Source organism: Amphiura filiformis, chromosome 13 (assembly GCF_039555335.1).
Source record: "Amphiura filiformis chromosome 13, Afil_fr2py, whole genome shotgun sequence".
Taxonomy (NCBI): domain Eukaryota; kingdom Metazoa; phylum Echinodermata; class Ophiuroidea; order Amphilepidida; family Amphiuridae; genus Amphiura; species Amphiura filiformis.
In genome coordinates, this window is record NC_092640.1 from 53294834 (window position 1) to 53311386 (window position 16553).

Below are 16553 nucleotides of genomic sequence, written 5' to 3' on the forward strand. Positions count from 1 at the left end.
AGAAATTGTAAAAACATCAAATAACATTTAGAATAATTGCACACGAGAAACATTTAAATATATATAAAAAAAACATCAAATTAATAATACCAAACAAAAATTTAGACCATGGGGGATTACACAGAACAGACCAGCTGTTTTAAAAGGGCTAAATTTGGAAGGGGATACATAATGAGCAGACCAGCTGCTTGCAAGAAAATTGGATTTAAATATTTGGGGAAAAAAATAGATAAAAATTAAAATGAAATAGCTATCACAGACAAAATTGCACTGAGCAGACCAGCTGCTAAAAAGTTTGAACTTTGAATACCTGATAACAGGGGGGGTCAACCAAATTAACACAATATAATATTCAAAAACAAGATAATATTCAAAAACCTGGCAGCAAAATGAGTTGAAAAAATACAATTATACAATTGCACTCAAAAACACCAAATTATTTGTTTAAAAGGTCAGCCATGTATGGCATGGGGCTATCCTGGAATCTTTTTGTTTTGCACTTGAAATTCTTGAATTTTCTCATGTTTCTAAGGGTCATGACAGACCTATACTCAGCCGGCGGGAACCAGGTGGAGAACCTCTCAGAGGTAGTTGTCTTTGTGGCAAAATCTCTGCATATTTTTTCCCTCCGGCTGCGGAGTGGATCCAGCTCAAGATCTGCTAGAGATTTGGAGTAAGATATGTACTCCCTGCCTTGGATGTGCTTACAAACACGCTTCTGGATGTTCTCCACCTGGTTCACTTGACTTTGAGTAAGGCCAGCATGCCAAAGAGGGGCAGCATATTCCAATACCGGTCTCATGTATCCCTTATATACTGTGAGTAGCTCACTGGGGCTGAACCCTGCTTCTTTCAATTTGCGCATCATAAACATTTTGCGGTTTGCTTTAGTGCACATGCTATCGACTTGGCTATCCCATTTTAAGTCATTTTGGATTATGGCACCCAGTAATTTGACTTTATCAACAACTGCAAGTTGGTGATTTGAAATATGCAGGTCAACCTCAGGAACTTCTCTCCTGCCAAAATACACTTGCAAAGCCTGACACTTAGCTGGGTTCAGCCTCAATTTGTTTTCATCAGCCCAAGTACTCAGAGAATCCAGACTGTCTTGCATGGTGCTGGCTTCACCATAGGCCCTGTTCTCACCAATGGTAAGATCATCCACATACTTCCACACTTTGTGGTTTGGAACATCCAAGGCGTCATTGATCATGCCGAGGAAGGAGAGAGGGCCAATGACGGTGCCTTGAGGGACACCACCATTAAGCAAGACCCAGTCTGAATATGTATCTTTGTACTTGACTCTTTGTTTTCTATTTGTAAGAAAATCAACCACCCATTGAACCAAAATGGGAGGAGCACCTAATTTCAGTAATTTGATAACAACAATCTTATGATTTATCAGATCAAAGGCCTTGGAGAAATCAGTAAGCACTAGGGTACTGATATTCCCCTGTTTTTCAGCACCAGATATCATATGGAGGAAGTGAACTGATTCTGATATCTGACTATAAACATTGTTGTGATCTTGCTTTAAGAAATGGCACTATACAAAAATGTAATATGTATACGTATTGATTAATTAATAATTATCAATCCAATTATTTTACATCAATTCTCAGGTTAAAGGACGAGACAAAAGTGACAGGAATGATAGTTCAGGTGCAGAGATACTTGGAGAAACAAAGCAATGAGAATGAGCTGTGCAGAATCTATCTCAAACATATCTCCCATATTTATTACAAGGTAAGGCAGCTTTAATTGGCTTTTCCGTTTGAAATCCGCACCCCCCTGGAAAATTTCATACTTTCATGCCGCTTGCCACTGAGCGACATGGCACATGACATGAGCATTGCATACAAATGGACACAATCAAGGCTTATGATTGGCTGATACGTCGTGCTGCTGCGGCAAGTGGCACGAAAGTCTGACAAAGCATAACAGTCTTCCAGGGGGAGTGGGGGGGGGGGTTAAATAGAATTGACAATTGGGTACTTCCATTTGAAATACTCACTTCAGTTGTTGAAGATATATAATTACAGCCATCAGTTGATCATTTGTGGAAAAGCTTTTGATCCCTTCCAATTGTGACAAAATAGTACCCATGTCAGGTCCTTAAAGTAACTCATTTTAAGGGGGTGCTTATTAATTTTTGTGATGTAAAATTAAAATTTTAAGTACACCAGTGCTTTGAGTGAATGCTTGCAATTTGAAGATGTGCCCAATGACAGGCGCACTGACTCAAGAATATAAAAATACTATAATTTACATCTAGGTATTGATAATATAACTGAAGTTGACTTCTTTTTATTCTTCATAGTATGATTACGACAAGTTGAGGGTGCTTCAAAAGGCGCGTCAACAAAAAGAGGAGCAAGAAGAAAGGGAAAGGAAAGCAAGGGAAGAAGCTAAGAGAGCAAAGGAGGAAGCCGAGAAGAAGAAGCTAGAGGAGGAGAATGGAGAAGAGAAAGGTGATGAACAGAAGGAGGAAGGGGAGCAGAAGAAGGAAGGGGAACAGAAGAAGGAAGGGGAAACCACTAATGTAACAGAAGAGGCGCCAAAGGAAGAGGAGCCAAAGGAAGTGGAAGTGGAAAAGAAGGAAACAGTGGATAATAAAGAGGCAGAAGAGAGGACAGAGGAAAAACAGGATTTTGGAAAAGATGTTTCTCAAGGTGAGGGTAGCACAAGTTTTAAATATTTTGAAATGTTTTCTGTAGGGTTACTGCATTCGGGGAAATATGAAAAATGTTGCCTACAAATTGACATTTTTGGCCTAAAATGTGGTAATTCTCCTGTTTTTACAGTGGGACAAGCCCAAAATGGAAGGACATTCCCCCATGTTCCCCAATCCCCCTACCACTTCTGATTGGGAATAGAGATTTGATATTGTGTGTAAATTTTTTAAAGAATTTAATGTTTTCTAGGATTGTGTGTTTTTTAATCTAAACTTTGAGCTTCAATTGCTGATATGTTTTCATTGTGTGTTTGTGTTTAGACTTCCTCCCCAGGGCCTAGATTTCGTCTTGGTTTGTGAGAATCAAAATCCATCATAGTCACTGCACTTACTGTATGATACAATGAGGGAAGTTGATTCTCATAGAACCAATCTTCGAGAATCATTACAAAAATTGATTCTGTGATTCTCGTCAAAAGCCCTGCTTTCCCCACATCCTGTCATGTATTATTACAGGAGACCACATACTTTCATCACTGTGTCACAAATTGAGTAGAATTTTGCCCCATTTACTTATTAAAATGGATGGAAAACTCAATATTCATCATTGCTGACTAACATTAGGTTCAGTGGGTCAAATTGTGTTACACATTTGTCCTTTGTACATCTTTAATTCTCAGTTCTCAATTCATATTACCATTTATCCATGATCGAGGAAGGCACCAGCAGCTTAATAGAGCGAATGTGCAAGTTTATTTATTCCAACGACACCACAGATCTATATCGTACCAGGGCTATTCTATGCCACACCTACCATCATGCATTACATGATCGCTGGTACGAGGCTCGTGATCTCATGCTAATGTCTCATCTCCAGCAGAATATTCAATATTCGGATATTCCAACACAGGTGAGTGAATCAAAATGGTTGCACAATATTTAAGTCACTTGTACCATCATGCATTACATGATCACTGGTACGAGGCTCGCGATCTCATGCTAATGTCTCATCTCCAGCAGAATATTCAATATTCGGATATTCCAACACAGGTGAGTGAATCAAAATGGTTGCACAATATTTAAGTCACTTGTACCATCATGCATTACATGATCGCTGGTACGAGGCTCGCGATCTCATGCTAATGTCTCATCTCCAGCAGAATATTCAATATTCGGATATTCCAACACAGGTGAGTGAATCAAAATGGTTGCACAATATTTAAGTCACTTGTACCATCATGCATTACATGATCGCTGGTACGAGGCTCGCGATCTCATGCTAATGTCTCATCTCCAGCAGAATATTCAATATTCGGATATTCCAACACAGGTGAGTCACACAAAACGGTTCCACTATATTTAAGTCAACTACACTACTCAAAAATTTAAAGGATGAGAATATGACAATCCAGATTTGCATTTTTCTTTCTGTCCTCATGGTGTGGACCGTTGTTTTTCAGTGTCATACATCCATGGGACTTTGGTTCTTGTTAGTGCATATGTTTGTTGCCTGAACATTACTGAATGAAATGACTCACACCTAGTGTAAAAATAAATTATGTGAATGCTGTTTTTGTAAAATGCTAATAAATAAATCTGACCCTTTATATGGTGTATGATCCATGACTAAGTGGTAGTCATGACTTTCGTCTACCTGGTGATAGTACTATATCTACCTCAAAATTCATAAAAAAAAAATAAAAAAGTAAAAAAAAATAGGCTGCTAAATTTATACTTACAATCTGTTTAACTAAATATTGTTAAAATATTGGTCTTTCATATGTTCCAAGTTTATTGCTGAAGGGAATTTGAAAATTAAATTATTTAAAACACCTGCCATGCTGTGATGTATAATATATGTGCATACTTTAGACTTACTATAAAGCTAACAGTCATGGCAGTGTGTTCTGGTTTTGGGCTACTAAAGTATTTCAAGACTGACCACCTTTTGGATATGTGGGGTGGTCAAAAATATACTGTTTTGAAAAAATAAGAAAGCGATATTTGTGGGACACAGGCATATTGACAAAGAGTGGTATTGAAATCCAAGTTTAAGCAAAATGTGTTTACTATTGTAATCAATATTCATCATGAAATTTATATTTTCATACTGATCGTTTTTTTTTACAGATATTGTATAATAGAACCATGGTGCAACTTGGGCTGTGTGCATTCCGTCATGGTAATATCAAGGATGCTCACAATGCATTGCTGGATATACAGAGTGGAGGCAGGGCCAAAGAACTTCTTGCACAGGTGAGAATAATGTATTTTTATATAATTTGAAGCTTTTAGTTATACCACAAATTTTCAATACTGCACAGTAATAATACAGTGCAAGATATTTCAATACTGAAGGGGCACTCACATTTGAGTTGGCGCAAACAGGTTGTAGCTTGTTACGCAGCCAAAAGGCCATTTATTCCGTACAGGAAAAAAACCACTTGAGTTTCTCTATATTTGAGAAACTATAGAAAACTATCGTAGGATGCGTTTCAATTAATGGTGATCTAGACTTAGTTGATCTATTTATTAATCTCATCAGCTACATTTTGCTCAGCTTAATTTTTAGTTCACCTAATATTTTGGTATATTTGTTCACAGTAGAAACGTAAATCAGCATAGTTATATAACTTTTTGATATTGGCAATTTGGTCCATTTTTAGTGACAGAGTTTTTCTCTAAAATGGTATATTCTTGTATCCCACTCAAAGCCATCCAATATTATATAAATGCTGAATTTGTACTTTGTTGCTTGCAGTGTATCGTTTTGAAAAGCGATGAGCAATCAAATTCATGCAACACTCATCGCTTTTGATTTTATACTAATTAGGAGCATTCCAATTCAAACTTATGCATGTTGCACTTGCAGATAATAGATTTTGCAAATTTGATAGTATATTTTGAATACCATTAAAGTACAGAAAAGAAAACGAGCAAGGTACGCCAACTTGATGTGGGGAAACATGTAAAATACAGACTAGACAATATGAAGGGGGGGGGGGCAAAACCAGCAAATGTAGGCATAGGAAGTAGGCAAAGTTCGATAGCCAAAAATGACCAGTTCCAAGGCTCACAAAAGTGCTAAACCTGCCAAAACAACAAGGATCAATGATGTAAATCACTGTGCACACTCGGTAAACCAAACAACCATTGTAGGTACCAAAACAGGCAAAGTTCGATGGTCAAAAATTGCCAATTTCAGAGCCCACAGAAGTGTCAGCAAAACAGTACAAAATAACCTGGAGCAGACAAACAAAACCAAACAGACAAAAACAACAAATACAGTTTTTATTATATTGTTGGTGATTTTTGTTGCTTTCAATTACTCCACTTTTGTAAGTTGATGTTCATGTAAAAACGATTTGTAGTGCACTATGAACAGGCATAAACCTCACAAGCACACAGCATAATGCAGTTAGCAACAATCGGGGCGTGCAGCTAATAAGAGCTCACACCCGTTACAATTTACATGCCATAATAAACCATCACAGCCAGGATCAGCTCCCTGAGTTCTCATATGGGTAACCAAAACAGCAAGCAGTTATAGTTCATTGGCCAGGGGAATTTCAATTCGAGTTGTTAGAACTTGACTGCACATTTGAATCAGTATATTAGATTATGACAGGTTATTTAAATCAGCAGTTATTGCTGTGAAAAGAAGGTCTTCCTGTTTAACTGGCTTGTAATTTTTATGGGCCATCATAATTTAACTCAATTTATTTCTTTTCTGTATTTTGTCGGCAGGGTTTACTAATGCAGCGCCATCAAGAGAGGGACCCCAAACAGGAGAAGATTGAGAAGAGCCGACAGTTGCCATTCCACATGCACATTAACCTGGAATTGCTGGAATGTGTTTATTTGGTGTCAGCCATGTTGTTAGAAATACCCTACATGGCATGTGAGTATCTAGCAGATAACTAGTTGTGAAAAGTAACCTGTATCAGCTGCCATATGCCACATGCATATGAACCTGGAATTGTTAGAATTTGTGTATATAGTGTCAGGTATTTTGTTACAACTTATTAGAAACACCCTATGGCATGTGAGTACAAGCCTCTTTTTTAATGGCTCAAATACTTTGTACCTGGTTACCTAATGACAGTCTAACCTCTTATCCAGCATTGGTTGGATACATGGATAATTTAGATAAGCGAATTACATGTATATGTATTTCTGAAATGAAATATAGGGACACCAAAAGATTCCTCAATAAGAGGATCATAACACTCAAAAGATAGGTTCTCCAAATTGCTTCAGGTGTCAGAACATTAAAAGCATGTGTTCTTATATTAAAGTGAAAATCATGTGGCCTGATAACAGAGATCCATATAAATAGGTCCAGATAAGGCGGCTAGACTGTACTTGATTGAGTGCCAGTGCTTTTTCTACACCCTCTCCTAAGCCTACAGGATTGGGGCTTGGGAAAAGCTCTTTGAATTTTATGGGTATTGTGCATATAAATATCACCTTCCAGTATTCACATTGATATGGACCTGGAGTTTATTCACTTTATTTGAGGCTTGTGATGAGCATATCCTAAGAATGAATTATTCACTGTTGTAGTTAGTTCATTGTCCATTCATGGTTTATTCTCTGTTATTAATGTTGTCGTTTATTACAGCTCACCATTTTGATATCCGTCGTCGCATGATAAGCAAAAGCTTCCATCACCAGCTGCGTCTCAGCGAACGTCAAACCCTTGTAGGCCCACCTGAAAGCATGCGCGAGCACGTCGTAGCAGCCTCTCGTGCCATGCGATACGGTGACTGGAAAGCGTGTAAGAATTTCCTGATCAACGACAAGATGAACGTGAAAGTTTGGAACCTGTTCCAGGAGAGTGATCATGTACGGAATCTAATCGTGAGGAAGATTCAGGAGGAAAGCTTACGCACGTATCTCTTCACCTATGGAAGTGTGTATGATTCAATGAGGTGAGAAACACTTGTGATATTTAATATCCATATTGTACTTGCAAATGTAGCAAATTGCTAGTGAACAAATGTTTTGTAAAGATTGTAAAATCTCTACCAGCTATAGTGTGTCTCACCTGAAGTTAAGAGTAACGCCATGTAGGATTTTATAGCGGCAGACTGGAATCAGTGTGTTTATGCGGTTGCATCGCCAGCGTACGGACAAGTCACCCTTCTACCTGTGTGTATACGCCCTCGCTGGATAAGGTTAGTATGCACGATTTGAATCTGCCACTACGAAATCCAACATGGCGTTACTCTCAACTTGAGATAAGACACAGTATAGTGTCAAAGTTGCCTTGAAGTCAGCTGGTTGCGATTTGACACTAGGGTATTTTCTTGGTCGGGCTGACGTCACACAGGGAAAAAGCCTTGTAAAACCAGTGTGCGCATGTGCAGTTCCCCTTCCTCGAGCTGGTTGCTATGCGCACGCTTGTGCAAAGGGGACAATGTTCCCGGATGTCCGATCGAGTGAATGCCAGCGACTTCTGATTGATATATCAGTAATCATTTTATCCATAAAGCGGAAGTAACATCACAAAATATGCTATCTTCCTTGCAATGGGAATAACCCATCACTGGTTGCTATCGCGCGCTTAGTGCAAAGGGACAATGTTCCCGGATGTCCGATCGAGTGAATGCCAGCGACTTCTGATTGATATATCCAATAAGCGGCGGAAGTAACATCACAAAATATGCTATCTTCCTTGCAATGGGAATAACCCATCACTTAACACTAAATCTTAGTCAGTGGGTGTGGTTTAGCTTGTAAGCGCTTAATTTAATTGGTTACTGGGTGTCGTTTATGACACGATAGACTACAGTAGCCACATCATCACGTAATCGATTAGCTTGATGTAGAGACAGATAAATAAAGTGTGTTTTCAAACAAATTCTGTGTATGTTTGCTATTTTTGCCATGCAGCTTGATTACTCTGTCTGAGATGTTTGAGCTTGAGGGAACTGTGGTACATAGCATCATCAGCAAGATGATTATTAACGAAGAATTAATGGTAAGTTGCACTCTAGAGTGACTTCTTGGTTTATTCTTATTATTTTAAGTATTATTTGTGGACAGTAGATCCTACTTCCCTGTCCATTCTACAGAAAAAAATAGTGACAATTGTCATAGATAAATTGACAAATACAATTAGTAAAAGTAGAAGGAAATAAGTTGCTTGCAAAGATATTTGTGACCCATAGGCTTATGTCGCTGTTTGAAACTGGCAATGAAAGAAATGACCAAGCTGTTCAAAACAGCTAAAATCACAAAAAATTAATATACCACTAAAATATGATGTTATACAGGATATACGATTTCCTGTCACATTTCTGAGAGGTTTTTAAAATTGGAACTCTTTCCATAGGCTTCATGGGATGAACCAGCTGCTACCATAGTAATGCACCGATGTGAACCGACCCAACTGCAGAATTTGGCGCTACGTCTGTCCGACAAGGTCAACAACCTAATTGACAACAATGAACGTCTACTTGAGTACCGCCAAGGAGGTGGCGGTTATCAAAAAGGTATGAAAGTGTTTCGGATGTTGCAGATCTTTTACATAATTTGTGACCATCATGGACACATGCCCATTGCATACATATCGAGGGTTCGGTGCAACAAAGACACATCTCCATTAGCTCCTTTGGGTAATGTTGTGTATTCGCCGTAGAATAAGGAGTAATGTTGTGTATTCGCCGTAGAATTGACGTAATAATCGGATCAACTACCATAGCAATAGAGGAAAACAATTTTTGAATAGATCACCCTACACTATAACGTTCACGCGGTACCTATGCATTGAGCCATAGATGTCAAAGAAATGCTGATCACTCGCACCAGGGATTCTATTATGCTCGCACCTGTAAGACAAGTATCTTTGAAAAGAGCGGTATTGTATTTAATCTATGATTACAGATATACACAGGTGATGAGTGCAACCTGCTTGTAGTGAAGGGTGATCTATTCAAAATTGTTTTCCTCTATTGCTATGGTAGTTAATCCGATTATTTACGGCAAATACATGCAATAGTGTTTATGAATACATTACCCAGAGGATGTTATGGAGATATGGAGAAGTCTTTGTTGCACTGAACCCTCGATGTAGTGTGCTCAGTTTAAGTTATGCATGTCGAGGGCTCAGTGCAGCATGGCTCAGTGTGACGTCACATCTCCAATAGCTTCCATGTGTAATGTTATGTATAAATGCAATCATGCTTATGAATAACATTACCCAGAGGAGGTTTATGGAGATAAGTCTTTGTTGCACTGAACCCTCGATGCTTTGTGTAGAGCATAAGACATGGTCTACTTGATAATATTATTCTGTCCAGGAGGGCAATTGGTCAGTTCTTGCAATATGGGCCAGCTGTGCCATACACATGTGTTGCTGCCCGTGAAGCTGCACGTGTACTGAGTGTTCCACGATGAACATGAATGATATTAGTTGAAAGACCTGTAGTTTACGCAAAAACCTGGGTGACCATGCTTGAAATTCTATCCTTTTTTGTTTGCCATGGACAATTATTTTCATGGGGATATTTGTAGAAATTTAGAACAAGTTCCTCTTAGTCCCCCCCCCCCATGTATTTTGAGACCCACGTCCAAACCCAGAACAATCAAGATGGATGTTATGTAATGAACATATTTACCAGGGGTGTACTTTAAATAAAAATAATAAATTTCGGATTTATATACTTGTTTGTGGCACCAGCTAATCAGGCAGGTAAACATGAATTGAAGTTACTAGCCTGACAGGACCTTACACCTGTCCAGTATTAATTTGGTAGGTTAAATTGCTACCAAATAGTTCAGCATGTAATTTGGCAATTTTAACAGCCTGACATCAAAGTAATTAAGGCCTGAAAAATATTGTTTGTTTGCTGTAATGAACGAAAAATATGTTGGTCTGATTTCATGTTCTATGTCTTATTACTAAAATTAAAGGTTATATGAGACACAGTGTGTGCTATTGGATACCAAACGTACCAAAATATGATCATGATCATTTGTGACATGATCAAGGGGAATGAGTCGGATGTTGCTAATAATGTTTTTGACATATTGGCAAAAATAGTGTTCAAATTGTTTTGTTTTATATTGTTTTCATCCATTGATAAATTGCTCATAACTCGGTAACCAGATGTCCGATTTTGATGGGGTTTGCATCAAAATGTAGCATTCATAAACTGCCAAAATATTATGTAACAAACTTCTAATTGAAAATTGCCGACATGTGACTCATTTCCCTTGATCATGTCACATTTAATTTCAAAAGAAATACGAAAACTGGTTACAGCAAACAAACTTTATTTTCTAAATGCATGCTTACCTGCTATTGTCTGCCAGGCTGGCATTAAAGCACATCCCTGATCATGATAAATCAATTTCTTCAAACTTTCATTATAGGTGATCGTGATAACAGAGGTGGTCGAGACGACCGCAGAGGTGGCTATGGCCGTGGCAACTACCGCGACAGACAAGGTATATTGATTCAGTTCATGGAGGCTATAAATAGAATTAGGTACCCAGAGAGGAAAACATGATGCCTTCGGGATGTACATTTAATAATAACTAGCATAACTAATCAAGTTTCTTTAAACTTCCATCATCACAGGTGATCGTGACAACAGAGGTGGTCGAGATGACCGCAGAGGGGGTGGCTACAATCGTCGTGCGGGTGGTAATTATCGTGATCGACAAGGCGGTGGAAACTACCGTGACCGACAAAGGCGGTGGACGCGGCCGGATAACCGTAACAGAGGTGGCTACGGCGGTGGGCGAGACGCGGTGGACGCGGCAGGAGAGATGGAGATGATAGGAGGGATGGAGGTAAAGAGAAAAGAGTGAAAATTAAGCCGTTCATGGGAATGACGACTAATTCGTATTTTGACAAGGAGTAGATAAGTCAGAGAAGATTTCTTACCCTTCCCAGAATCCTTTGCAGCATGATGCACTACCTCATTACATCAAATGATACTCGTATTACTTTGTACAGGTTTCCTTTGTTTTCATGTTGAGAGTATAGACCACTTGGCATGTGACGTCATTGCCCGGCAGTATGCGTGCTCATTATGACAATTTACATTGTTCTTTGCCCTGCAGTGTGCGTACGCATCATAGTCTGCTAAGGGCACATGCATTTTAAATCGCCCGCCACATTTCATACAGTACAAGAAAGCCATTGATCAGTGTAGTGGCTCGTTCGAGCATATCGATAGATGAGTCCCTCGCTTTTGTTGATAAACAGTGCTGTCAAGTGGTCTATACTGGCTAAACATGGGTCGATAGTCAAGAAATAAACATATTTTGGAAGATTTGGATGTGGTCTGTTTATTGAGGTAGTTTTTGTCACTATTGACCCATGTTGCACTAGATTGCAAATCAGTACAGAAAATTAAAATGAGAGAAATGCATTGTGGGAAGTGTAAGATAACTTCTGTGACAACAAGTCGTGTAGTTTATTTTGTAGACCAAGCTGGTGTAAAGTGCTATCAGTGATTCGCTAAATACAAAATTAAAAAAAAACATCAAAAATAAGATTTCTGTAAGAAGTATAGTGTGCTAACATACTCAGCAAGTGATTGGACAGAAAATAAGGAGACATTGACATTTTAGTAAATGTTGGAAGTCTGTGTCCATACAGTAAAATAACACAGTTGAATAGAGGCTCACATCTTCAGTGCACTGCCTTTTTCATCCTCTCTGTTGATTGTTCATATGAAATAAATACCTACTCTGTAGACTTTTAAAGACTCCTTCACTTTTAAGCTAGTCCTACAATCAATTTTCAAATGTTTGAGACTTTCATGAGAACCACTGATAGATAGTGCCTTTAAGGTCATATGCACAATTTTATAGCAAACGATTCCTTTCCTTGTTGAGAAATGTAATGTGTCATTAACATGATTTGATTTGATTTAATTTGATTGGAGCCCCTTTGACAAATTGTAAACCAGGTTATACAGTTAACTAAATGAAATTGTAATATTTAGTTCTATTTTAAAGGCCGATATTGGAATGTCATCTTTCCCTGGGTAAATTCTGACACCAGGCCAGCCCATGGCCAGAGGGTAACATGAGTAGGTTTGTTTCACCTTGAAGGCAAGGATAGTCTTGCAAATATGGGCTAACTTTCCCCTAGGCCATCCAATATACCATATACAGTAGGACTACAACTGGTATCTATGGTCAGTTTATACTCCTATTTTCCACATCTGTTATTTTAATATGCTCCTTTAAGTTATGTCCTGATGATTTTCAAGTATCTCAATGTAGGTGAAAATTCATAACACCATACAGGACTGTGTGATATAGTCTTCTGTATCACATATTGTATAAGAAATTTAGTTTTGTTTTCACTACTTTGGTGCTGCTTTAACCGGAGGAATCCCAAGTCAATGGTGTTAAAGTGTACTTAATGCATAGTGAACTTTTAAGTCAAAAGTATCAAGGCCATCATGAATCCTTCATTGATCATGATTCATCCATGCTTGCATTTCTGGGTGGTATTTTTTGTTCTTTCATATTTTCTATGGGCTGAAATGCATGTGGCAAACAATGGTTCGAAATATCTTACAAGGTGATGGTTGAAGACAGCTAGGCAAATTCTAATTAGGGTTGCATGTTTTTTAGTAGACGATGCTAAAATAGTGGTGACTAAGATGATGAAAAATGCTCAGGCTAACTTAAAAAAAAAAAACAAAAACACAAATAAATACATGATATGGACAAGAGTGTAAATGGACAACAAGTGTAATTTTAGAGCTCTGTATTTTTATGAATATTTATGCTTTTAGAAGACAACAGATTGGGCTATTGCCAGGTCATACTCGAACAGGGATGTAAATCTTTACTGAAATTACCAGAATTCGAAAATGTGGCCATAATAAAATATCGAAATGTAAAAACAAAAACAAAAAACATTTTATTTTATTTTTTCATTTTTTTTCCATTTTCGAATTGGATTATGATTATTCGTCCTAAAAAGAACAAAAAAAAAACCTTTTTTTTTTGTGTTGATACCCTGCAGCGCATTCCCCAGACAAACCACTCTTAAAGCCCGTGGCAATCTGCATGTCCAAGGACCAGATGGATTTTCATGAAATGGATATGTTACCCATTTACATCCTTGCCCGAAAGTTGCGACTACAGCTATTAGTCATGACTACAATTGTAGTCAAATTAGTCATTCAACCTTAAACCAAATGCATACCACCACGGTTATTTCTACTGTTGAAGGGCAACACTATCATGCATGCATCTTTTTTTCTCCCTTTCTTTGTTTACAATAGGACGTAGAAGACCGCAGCAGTACTAGCCATCCGCCATTTGAATCATCAGTGACCAAATTCAGACCAGCTCATCATCATGTTGTCATGGTACATCTTCATCTGCTCATCAGTATAAAAATGTCACATTTTTGGTGTGTGGGTGATCGTCCACTCCATCATCATCATCATCATTTCCAATTCTGATGGTGTCATGCTACACACTCACTTGGTTTATCAAATTAAGTACCCCAGATGTTGTGGCCATATTTATAATGGTGACAACTCTCTAGTTTGAAGGTTCCCTAGTTCGAAGGCTCCTTAGTCCGAAGGTTCGCTAGTCCGAACACGTAATTTACCACTCGCTAGTCCGAATTCTGAAAAAGGTTCGCTAGTCCAAATATCGGATTCTCTATTCCGAATATATAATAAGGCTCGCTAACCATAACCTAAACCATAACCCTAAACCCTAACTCTAACCCTTATCCTATATTCGGACTTGAGAACCTTCGGACTGGACACCTTTCGGACTAGCGACCCTTCGGACTAGAGAGAAGTCACAGATTATCAATACTTGGGATCATTGTGTGTCAAATGTATCGATATGTTACAAAGATTAAATGATATCCAATTAACAACAGTCAGTTAATTGAGATTTCATAAATATTAAGGATCTGCCAAGCATCGATGGTCGATCACCAGAAAGAGCCCATGGACTGATCAGTCTTCTTTCAGGATATCATGACATTTAAAGATTCCATTTCATATGTGATATATTTTTTCCTCGATCTCTATAGCTCTCTCTCTCTCTTTTTATGGCAAAACGTGATGTAGACTTACTGCATGTAATCCCGATTAAGATTCAATGAGCTTTTCTTTGAGAGCTACATCCATGATATTGCATGCTTAAATTACGATCATATCATATCCAGCAAATAATCCTGCTGCATTTAATAAAAACAAAAAAAATTCACCTCATTTGTTCAAATAAGCACATCGATGATTAATCAACAGGTTTACTTATTTGTGGGCTTTCAGGATTTCCCTATATGATCCATTGTTAAGTTGCTAGGAATGCCCTTACTGGGGCTCGGGTGCTTAGTGGAATTAATACTGTACATTATTGAAAATGACCGTAATGAAAATTACGTTATTTAAACAGCACTCATATTCTTAAGAGTTTTGCTAGCTGATGTTTTGAAAGATATACATGAAATTGCCAAAACCAGTGCACATTTAAGGTAAAGACTATTGCATGTGGCAAGTTCATAGTGAATGACATTAGGAAAAAAATATAATGAATATACATAAAATAAATAACGGTACTAACCCTTGTCAAGCAAGCAAAGGTGAGCAAGATAAGTTTACTGTGCCATTTTTCACCCTGATGTGGCAGTGACATCAATGTGCATTTCATTGGGCGCAGCCTCATATCACTATCGTTCGCTGAAAGCGCTGGTGTATACACATACACGTTTAAAAAACGCCGCATAGATGTGTGAGCAAAAAAGGCTGCTTCAATTCATTGACGTCACTGCCGCATCAGGGTGAGTGAAAAATGGTATATATATTAGAGTTGTAACAAGTTGAGACTTCAGGTGAAATGAGGCAACTGGCTTGAGTGATATTCAGTAAATTTGGCCAAATGACTGGACTTAGCCTGAATATTTCTTGTTATGGTAGCAACACTCACTGAAAAGGGTAATAATTTTTCCCACTCATAGCATCAAACTTGCCCAAAAGTCCTAATTGGGCTACCAAATCGTGGGTTTGGCAACTCTAGTTGATCTTCATGCTAGTATTTACACTACTTTATCCAGCCAAAAAGAACCACTTCTAGGTTACAACCATACTTGTCCTAACTTAAGCATGCACTATGTTACATCATATATATAATCTATTTAAAGATTTGATGAATAAAAATAATAATGTAAGACTTCAAGGTATATTAAAACAAATAGAATTTGCTGGGACACATTCAAACTTAACTGAAAGAATGGAAGTTTCAGAATTAATTATCTTTCTTAATAATGTTTACTAATTAGATTTTAGTGAAGCTCTAATCAGTGAGGTTTTCTGTTGTGCCAAGGGTTTCAAAACTTATATAGAAACATGGTGTTAACTATACTGACAAAATGAACTAACACAGGTCTGAATTATATATGCAGGTTTACCATACTATTTTGTAAGGTATAAAGCAATTGGTCAATAAAATAAAATTATATGAAACAGATATCATGTGGCATTATTGAATTTTTAATTATACTGTTTTTGTATAAGCATTTTTATGCATTAATAAGTTCTGCATAATACTTTTGTCTAGTGTTGGTTGTTTGGAAATTGGGCTATTCCAAATAAAATCCACATTACCCCTGTGGAAGACTTTGGAAATATCTTCCACAGGGGTAGTGTGGATTTTAAATGGAAAAGCCCAATCCATATACATGTACCCCCTATGGAAGACATGACCTTAATCTCCCACACAGGGGGTGTAGATTTCAAATGGAGTCACCCATTCAGATAACCCTGTTTGAAATTCACACTCCCTGTGTGGAAGATCATGGTCATGTATAGATTTCAACTGAAATAACCCATTCAAGGACATCTGACTAAGGCTACTGACAATAGCCCCG

General features: G+C 37.9%; 2 protein-coding genes across 2 annotated transcripts in view; both read left to right on the forward strand.

Annotated features, from left to right (window-relative positions):
• LOC140168516 (eukaryotic translation initiation factor 3 subunit C-like) overlaps window positions 1-16553 on the forward strand; it is a 154732-nt gene that overhangs the window by 36347 nt on the left and 101832 nt on the right. Inside the window, 2 exon segments of the mRNA XM_072191919.1 lie at window positions 1626-1749; window positions 2324-2675. Coding sequence (XP_072048020.1) covers window positions 1626-1749; window positions 2324-2675 — 476 coding nt within the window.
• Window positions 3867-16153, forward strand: LOC140168515 (eukaryotic translation initiation factor 3 subunit C-like). Its single transcript, XM_072191918.1, has 9 exons — window positions 3867-4007; window positions 4808-4933; window positions 6425-6578; window positions 7302-7611; window positions 8576-8663; window positions 9018-9177; window positions 11060-11134; window positions 11268-11482; window positions 13945-16153. The coding sequence occupies exons 1-9, from the start codon at window positions 3882-3884 to the stop codon at window positions 14125-14127; spliced, it is 1437 nt and encodes a 478-aa protein (XP_072048019.1). The 5' UTR covers window positions 3867-3881; the 3' UTR covers window positions 14128-16153.

Bases quoted from the DNA above. Each gene is read 5' to 3' on its own strand.
- LOC140168515 (XM_072191918.1), top strand. From the start codon at position 3,882: ATGGTTGCACAATATTTAAGTCACTTGTACCATCATGCATTACATGAT. The intron at 6,579-7,301 runs GTGAGTATCTAG...CGTTTATTACAG, and splicing joins AGAAATACCCTACATGGCAT to CTCACCATTTTGATATCCGT. The intron at 7,612-8,575 runs GTGAGAAACACT...TTTGCCATGCAG, and splicing joins AGTGTGTATGATTCAATGAG to CTTGATTACTCTGTCTGAGA.